This window comes from Dromaius novaehollandiae, chromosome 1, assembly GCF_036370855.1.
Source record: "Dromaius novaehollandiae isolate bDroNov1 chromosome 1, bDroNov1.hap1, whole genome shotgun sequence".
NCBI lineage: Eukaryota > Metazoa > Chordata > Aves > Casuariiformes > Dromaiidae > Dromaius > Dromaius novaehollandiae.
In genome coordinates, this window is record NC_088098.1 from 1,753,485 (window position 1) to 1,762,844 (window position 9,360).

Below are 9,360 nucleotides of genomic sequence, written 5' to 3' on the forward strand. Positions count from 1 at the left end.
TCGAAACCTAAAAAATGAAGATCTGCTCAAGATCCTCGCAGGAACATCTCTGTATTGTCCTTCGCTGGGGCTGAGACAGTAGTTCCCAGTGGAAAACCCATCTATTTTTCCCTCCTCTTCTGCACTTTGCAGAATATCCATCAGCGCAGCTGTGTCCTCACATTTATCATGAAAAGCAATGTTCAAACCTGGGTATTTTTTCCTCAGCTGTTTTGAGGACTGCCTTCTGCTATGGGTGAAGTCCTACAGAGGAGCCAGCACAGACCTATGCCTGACTAATCCCCATGCAGGCTTCCAAGTCCAGATTTTTAAGGGCGTTTGTGATTGTTAGGTGCATAAGTCCCATCCCGAGGGTGGTCTTTGAGGCTTTCATGGTGCCTATGCTAATGTGTGTTGTGATCCTGGCTCTCCATGCAGCAAAACGAATTCTTCACAGTGGTTAGAGAGACCTTTCGCTATCGTTCCCTAATCCTGATGAGTGTATGGACCGCTGTTTCTACTGCATACAGCCACGCAGAAGAATATAATGCCTTGGTTTCCTATAGATATGTCCACACACAAGTAGAAAATGTGCCCTCTGCCAGGCAGCACAGATACCGTTCTAGGCCAGAAATAAACCTGAAAGCGTGAGGGCATGGTCAGAGCAAAATCTTTCCAAAGAGGACAAATAGTATGAACATCAGTTGCTTTTCTGAAGGGTTTGTCCAGCTGCCTAATGCTGCTGTGGAGGTTTGGGGCCCCTCGTAGCACTGAAATCCCAACAGCTGTTGTTGCTAATGGTTTTAGATCAGTCAGAAAGCCCCAGGGTGAGCCGGTGTCTGTGGGGAATATTTCAAGGTGATAATAATTGGTCTCATTCCTGAACACACTGCAGTTACCTAATGCCCAAATAGCTGGAATTTTTTAGCCACTGCAAGTTATTCGGTCGTGTTTTGCGCCAGTGAGACTCTGCCAGAAGTTTGCTTTTGTCTCATCCTCAGAAGTTTCAGCCCAACTTGGAATTTCCTGAAACTTCCCAGAGCAGATTCAGCCCCAACCTGGATTTTTTGGGGGAGGAGGATTTGTGCATCTGTAGCACGTGGGGAGGGTGGGGGTTGTTGACTGGTTAGCCTTGTGCTGGCACATCACAAGGGCTGCTGAGACATGGGGTACCTGAATCCCATGGTGGTTTGGGGAGAAGGGATGGAAGCACAAAAAAAATAATTGATTTTTGTTTAGATTAACAGACCCCTGACTATGAAGAAAGAAGGAATTCAGACCAGAAACCGAAAAATGTCTAGCAAATCCAAAAAGTGCAAAAAGGTCCACGACAACCTTGAAGACTTTCCCAAGAGCAGCTCCTTTAACCCCGCCGCCCTCTCCAGACACATGTCCTCTATCAGCCACATTTCACCTTTCAGTCACTCCAGCCACATGCTGACTACGCCGACACCGATGCACCCTCCATCCAGCCTCTCCTTCGGACCTCACCATCCTTCCAGTATGGTCACTGCCATGGGTTAGCGAGAGACTCCCCTGCTGAATGCTTACGGTCTCAAAATGAGATTTACTTTATATACTTGCATTTTTGCAGGAGTGCGGTTATGGGTCTGATGTCCCGAATCAAATGGGAGGGGGAAAAAAGAATAAAAAAAATTAAAAATGTTATTTGAAGGCGTAAAAGCGAAAAAAATAAAAAAACTCAGAAAAAAACAACAAAAAGCACAAAAAAGGAAAAAAAAGAAAAAAAAAGAAAAAAGTAAAAAAAAAGTTTTAAAAAAGTGATGTTTGCCACTTTTTAAAGGAACTCACTATGGCGTCTATGTATTCTTACCCACTGAATCTGGATACCATTTGTGAATAAGCCATTCAGAACTTGCATTCCCTATTGGACAGGATCTCTAGTGCTGTGAAAAAAAATAAAATAAAATAAAAAACGCTGAACATTGCATATAACTTATATTGTAAGAAATACTGTACATTTGAGGAAGACTTTATTGCATCTGGGGAGCTGTAAAGAAAAAAGGCATGAAGGACTCCAAGAGATTTTTTTTTAAAGGAAAAGAAAAAAAAAAGAGGACGGGAGGACAATTTAAAAAACAGAAAAACAAACAATGCAGACCAAGAGGAAACACGGTCTTACGAACAAATGGACCAACTGCCAGTCATGTCTTCTCCTTTTATTTTATTTTTTGATTTTTTTTGGTTTCTTTTTCGTTTCCGGGGAGGGGGAGGGGGCTGGCTAGAACGGTTTTGATGATGCATTAACTAACTAACTAACTAAATAAATAACTAAATAAATAAAACCTGTAGGGAGATCATTCATTTCGGGCCATGGGCCTTTTGCATAGGAAGTACCAATGGTGTCAGGCAATCAGTGTTAACATGCGGACATTGCCAACAAGGGGTTTTCAGATAGCCATTCTCCAGGTCTATACGCATTGTGAACAAGTTCCTGTAATTGTTGTTTGTATGTATAATTCAACGCACCAAAATAAGAAAGATGTAGATTTATTTCATCCTATTATACAGACTGAATGGTTGTACAAATTTATTTACTGCTAGTGATAAGACCTGCTTTTTTTGTTTTGTTTTCATATTTTTCCTCCTTTTTTTTTTTGGAGAATAAACTAGATTAAATTCTGTTGACTTAAAAGTGTTTTGTGCTTGGGGGTGAGAAGGGGAATCTGTTTCTTTCTTTATTAACTTTATTTTTTTTTCATTTGCTTTGATGGCATTTACTACATAGCTTCCATGGGTATGGGAAATGTGTGACATTTTTCCGTCGTGCTGACAGCCAACGCAGTGTTTGTGGTGGTTTCAACCACCGCAAATCAAAAAATGCAGACCAAATAAAAAAAAAGACAAATAAATGGACAGCATGTCCATATTACCCCACTGCTCGGTGTGTGCTACCTGTCCCTCGAATCATAGCTCAGCCCTGCATGCTGTTGGGCTCCTGCTTGGGACAGTTCCCATGTAGACTCCATCCACCATGGCCACCACGGTGACAGACCCGTCTCGCTGCCAACATGGGGCTGGGATGTGGACAAAGGTAACCGTCCATGCTACTTTTTTGGGCTGTACAAAGAAAGGCCCCCAGTCCCTGAAGAAGAGAGCAATGCGGACATGCTCCCAGGAAAGCGCTTGGTACTAAGTGATATCATTTGGTGGTCTGAAGTTGAGATCTTGGCGTGAGGTCGAGCTGGACCAAACTCCATCCCTGTGCTCAGAGGAGTGAGCAGAACCTGTTACAACAGACTAGATTTGCTGTTAGACAGAGGAGGACGTCAAAAGCTCAAAGGCCATTGGCCAACCTCTACTCCCCCCCAAGATATTTCTTTGAAATAGCACAATTTATACTAATATTATTATTAATAAAGCAAAGTTTGGTTATTGTAATTTGCTTTATGGTGAGTTAATCCTTAGGAATCATCCCTAGTCTTTGGTATTTGTGGTTCCAGCTTCTTTATAGCATCATAAGAGATGGATATTTATCTTTGAAATGAAGGCTTAAGCTTCTCAGCAGCCGGAGAGATTTAAGCATGATGTGGTAAGACAGGAGTTGGCAATGTTGTGAGAAAATAGTAAAAAAAAAAAAAACCAAGCAGAAAAAACAACCTCAAAACCTAAAAACCTCAACAGATGTGACCTGCAAATGCATTTGTTTTTTTTTGGTAGGGGATAAAAGGGCTGAGTTCTTCCACCCCAAAATATGTGTACTACTGACTTTCAGTGCCAAGTAAATGTAAAATATCACCATATTTATCAGGTGCTATTTTGGACCCACTTTATCTTCAGAGATAGCTTTAGAGGGTAGCAGTGACGTGGTCTTATCTTGTCTGTAGGACAGCTCGCTTGAGTAAGGATGTTTTGTGTAAGGAAGGCTTACAAGACCACTTCCTGGAAACTTTTAAGACGAATACACACAGGGTCAAATGACAATTTGATTTGGGAATAGGGTGGAGGGAGGAAGGGGGCTGATCTTTGTTTGGGCTTTTTCTCTCCTGTTTCAAAATGAACCTAGTCAAAATATGTCTACCACAGAGGAGGATTTAACAGGATGCAAGCAGAACATGCAGTAATCACTTTGTAATGTTGTATATTCTTCCCTTTTTGCTCTGTTGACAAAATGTGTAAAAATAGACCAATGGCATACATTTAAAATCTTATGTTAATTACCTTTCTGCTTTCTCAATGAATATTTTAAACATAAAGGCTAAATGTCAAAATAAAACAGAGTGAAGAATTACCAAGATGCAAATGGAGACCTTATTGGATCCTAATTAATCATCTGTGAACTATAAAGCTATTTTCAATTAGTCTGACAAATCAAAGGAAATAATCATCTTTGCTGATATTAAGCTTGAGAGATTATTATTTTTTAATTCACGGTGCTGCAACCTTTCCCTCCTTTGGCTCATCAACAGATTGTAGTTGGACTAAGATATTGATCCCAGTTCCCTGACCATGGTATAAATTAAATGAGGATTCGGAGAGCAGGATCTTGCACTCATATATTACTATATTTGAATCTTTCTATTGATTTTAGTTTCTTGCTCTAACGCTTTCCTAAGACCTGGAAACACTTTCTCCTTGCAGTTTTTCCCCCAAAACTGTTTCACAGGTCTTAGTGGCACTGAGTGAGATGAAGCAGGATGGGGCCCAGCTCAGAGAATTAGCATCCTTAGAAGGTTTTGAAACACAAACGCAGACACTCTGTCTGTATACACTCTAGAAAATACACACCGTCTGTTCAGACAGCTCTTATATCAGAAATAAATGGTGAGGTGGAACTCCCGTTGTGAGCAGGCTTTTGTGGTCCCGTCTCATCTTGAGGCGTACTGATACCAAGAACAGTGCCAACGGGCCATCTCACGTTGTGCACACCATGTGCATGCCCAAGGTGCAGCATGAGATGCCAAATCAATGCAAGTGGCCTACCAGTTTCTCAGCTGCTTATTTTCCCCCTAGGGATGAGGAGCTCTAGAATAAATATTCCCAAATTTTAATGTCTTAGAGGGTTTCTTTTGTTTGTTTCCTTCCTTCCCTGTAATAATCTATATTGCGTAGAAACACCACAGAGGTCCTTTCCGAGGGGTCAAATGTAGTCTTTGTGCAAGGAAACACCTTCTGTGAATTTTGCATGAGTAATAATAACTGGTGAACTGATGTGACAGTGGTAACTACACGATATTCATGGCCTGAGCAAAAATCCATGGTTATCAGTGGAAAGATTCCCACTGATTTCAACAAGACTTCAATCAAGATCTCCTAAACATTAATTTCAGTGTTATCATCTTTGATTTATCTGCTTTAGTTAACTCGTTGGCTGCACCGGTGCTGAGTCAGCACACGTGTGCACACAGACACACACACACAATATCGAATGGCCATTTTTAAGATTACAAAGCCTAACGCTCCAAGGTTCAAGAGACAAGAAATGCCACTATTAACACTATCTGCAAAACCTTTATTTTTTGCCTATGCATTTAAATTATGAGGTGCCTTAGGGCACACCTACACTAGCATTTGGGTTCAGATTAGGAGCTATGTGCTTTTGAAGCGATTTCCCGGTAGTCTTAGCTTAGAGGATGACCCCAGACTAGATGATGTGCCTCACCCGTTGTGCTACTACTGCTAATGGGAGTTCAGTCCATGGGGCCAAAATAAAACTAGTCTGCAGCAGCTCCCAGAATAAGGTCTTTGGGTCCTCAGCACCAGTTGTTTTCATCTCCAGTTCCACTCCTCTCGTACTGCACCCCTTGCTAGTATAGACACTGCCCTAAACGCCACATTTATGTACTCCTTTTTGACCACCAGTTCTTCTGCTTCACTCAGGACTTGTTGTCTGTGGAAGAATCAGGGTGGGTGATGAAGGGCCTAGAGGAAACCTGTCTTGTGTTTTGCAGAGTTTGGAAAATGGATAGAGACTGGAGGAAGTTCTTATGGAAAAGGCAGGTAAATAATGCCTTAAAAAACTGCATGTTTATCCCTGTCTCTGCCACACAGGTCCTGTACGATGCTGGGAAACTCACTTAACTCAGTCTTGTCACACAGGCACAGCCACCAGTTGTGTGATCTTCATTTCTGGGGATGTCTGGTTTCACATCCTGAGGCCCACTTCGAGAAATGTTAAGTGCTGCCAGCAGTGTCTGAAGCCAGGGATCCTGTGTCTGGATTAATGCTGTAAAATACCAAATTCTTTAAAAATACAGTGCTTGTCTCAACCTGAGCTCCAAACCCAGGGCTTCTTTAGTTGTTTCATGCCTCCTCTCTTGCACCTCCTTACACCCCCAAATCTGGAAAATAGTAACTCCTTCTCTCCTTAAAGAAGTGTCGTGAACATAAATCCATCACTTGTGAAGTGCTCAGATACAGATTGATGAGCACCATGCAAAACCCACCAGGTTCAACAGTTCTGCAGCAAGAAAGACATGAGGGGTGAGCAGAATACAGGTCCTCTGCTCATGAAAGGCAATGTCCTCCCTATGCACTGAATGAGGCAAAGGAAAAAGTTGGATGTAAGTGTCATAACTTCTGTGTAGAAGGAAAAATGGAGGTGGAGGGAGGCTGAACAATGAAGTCTGGTGTTTCCTAACATTTCAGTGGTTGGCTTTTTAATCTTCACACTGGTTTTTGAGTGTATTTTTGTGGTCGCATTTTTCTGTAAATATATTTGTGCGTAGGTACAGATGGGTGGTTATATGTGGTATGGATTCCATGCTTTGACAGAAAAGGAAATGTGGTGAGTGTCGTGCATATGTATTAGGACGTTTAGACTTGGAGAACTGAAGGGCACAACACGGCTGCTCTCACCTGCCTGTCTTTATTTGCTGTGCGATGTTTTGTGTGTACCTATGCGACTATCTAAACTACCCCTATTCAGAAACCTAGGCACAACACAAATACATAGCAAATTTATACCTGTTTCACACAATTGCCTGAAGCTATGCAGACTCCCAGGTAGATGTTGGATTGCTCTATCTTAGAAGTATATTTCTCTTGTTATAAGTTTAAATTAAGGCTTTGACCTGAAGCTCAACTCATTTTTTCTCTCAAGGTACAAAACACCTGGTTATTTAACCTGTCCTTTTACATTTCCACTCTGGGTTATTGTCAGCTCCAGAAGCACTGAAATAATTTATGAAAACCTGTCCTCTGGGAAGGTGGAAGTGACTGAAATGCTGAGGGAAAGCTTGTTTGTGAGCCTCATAGGGTGGTGTTCATGCTAACGTGGATAATTAGCCGAACTTCTGCATGCCTATTTAGGCTTAGCCCATGAACTGTTATAGTTCCCAATTAATACTACATTGAAATATTATAGTGCAATCATTTGCTTAACTTTTTCTGTATTAGAACCATACTAATCTTCTTACACTACTGGACTGGATAACTTTTTTTCCACTAAGCCACAAATCAGCCAGTGGTGTAAATCGGGTTGGTCCCACTGACTTAAGGGAGCAAGTGCTGCCCGCGGATCCAGGTTGCTTTATTCTAGGTCAGGATACAACCCTTCAGCTCCAATTCTGCTTTTAATTACACTCCCCCCTAATGTTCACCAGTCATATAGAAGCTTCCTTTCTCAGCTGAGATCATTATGAATAATTAAGAAGCCCGGAGAAAGCAATATTAACTACTGTAAATGCAGGGGGTTTCCAGCCACTGCTGGTTGCTTCTCAAGATTACTACTGTCTTTCCTCAGTATGCTGAGACTGACCACTGCCACGAAGGCCAGAGGAGCCCTCTTTGCAAGAGGTGAAGTTGTCTCGCTTGCAAAACTGCAAACCAGTGGCAGAAAGTCATCGCTTTTTCTGCATGCACGCAGAAATGATCGCTGATGAATTTACTTCCTGCTGGAGCAGATTTATAGATTCTGTGATAAATTCTCAACTATATTTAGGGACTCTGAGGAAACAGTAATGAATAGGCCTGGGTCCTGAACTGTGATCTTTGATTGTAGCTGCTTTATTATAGCCTTTTTCTTTCTTGTTTTTTTTTTAGTACCAGTTTGGGACAGGAAGTGGAGGGGAACACAGAATTATGCTGAGCCTGGAGAGGGGAGGATCATCAAGGAAGAGCTGAACAGGACTCATGGGAAAACCAAAAATGAGGTAGGAGGGATTGAACCTATGATGGATTTCTGAACAGTCACCCAGGGCTTTTCCATTAATAGTAGTCAGGATGTTTTCCTTTATGAAAACCCTAGGAAGTTTATCAGGCACTGATAACCTTTCTATAAGAATTTTCATACTCTGTATACTGCATGTATGTACATAATAGGAGTATCATTGTCTATTAATTTCTACAGGTTGACTTTTCTATAAAGTTTTAGTTTAATTAAAAAAAAAAAGTTGTGTTTATATGGGCCTGTCAACCTTGTCCATATTTAGTAGACCTTTTTCAAAAGGGTTATGGGAGCAGATGGTGAAAGCCCATGAGATTTAGTGACGTATATCTGGTCCTGATATATGTTCATGGGTCTTTCACTGATGCCACGCAGAAATGGCTGTTATCTTTGCACTGCAAAGGTGTCCTTTTGCATCAGGAGATGTAAAAGACAGGTGCAAGGTCTAGTAAGGACACCACTTCTTATTGTTTCATTGGCAAATTGACTTGAAGTTTTATCATGCAAACCCTGTGCATCAAATTCGGTGTCTTTGCTCTGAGCTGTTGTCTCAAAATGCCCCTTCTCTCTACTCTAGCCCTCAGAGTCAACAGGCAATGCTTCTTTGGCTTTAGCAATGTGTTTCAGATTTAACTCACCCATGGTAAAGACAAAATCTGCTCAAACTGCTTGCAACATGTTCCAGGGGAAGTAACTGGTCTCTGAGTTTTTTTCAGGAAGGACTGGGTTGGGAGGAAGGTAGGATGCAACAGGCTTTCTAAGCCTTCAAGTGGTATGTCTCCATGCCTCCTGTACTGCTGGAGACCTTAGGCTGCTCAAGCACGTAAGTGCTTGCTTTACTTAAGTAGATCGGAGCAGGGTAGGGTGCGTTGGCAGCTCTGATGAGATTTATGATGTTTGGAGGGAGAAGGAAATCCTATGCTCTCACAGAGTTTTTCTTTCCATTCCCTCTGATTCTACTTATGATCCACCTCTCTGACTTGATATCATGCATCTTTAGTGTGTGTGTAGAGTGAGTAACACCCCTCAACTCAGATCTTCCTCCAAACTTTGAGGATCAGGTCCTCACCCCAATGTTGCTAAAATCAGTTTCCATGTCTCATTCTCTGCTCACTTCCAGGAATTATCTAGTAGGTGCCTTTGACTCAGTACTCCTTTCAGGCCATTGGATACCCAGATCTTTTCTCTTCTCCACCATGAATTTCCTGCTCGATTAAGAAGATGAATCATTTTTCCTTTAAGGCAATGAGAAG

General features: G+C 41.7%; 1 protein-coding gene across 4 annotated transcripts in view; it reads left to right on the top strand.

Annotated features, from left to right (window-relative positions):
- Positions 1–2,628, top strand: part of GATA3 (GATA binding protein 3) — a 28,065-nt gene extending 25,437 nt beyond the window's left edge. For all 4 annotated transcript variants that reach the window (XM_064501148.1, XM_064501085.1, XM_064501275.1 and 1 more), the window contains exon 6: positions 1,219–2,628. In XM_064501148.1, coding sequence (XP_064357218.1) covers positions 1,219–1,503 — 285 coding nt within the window. In that variant the 3' untranslated portion in view covers positions 1,504–2,628. The remainder of the gene's footprint in view (positions 1–1,218) is intronic.
- Positions 2,629–9,360: the final 6,732 nt, after the last annotated feature.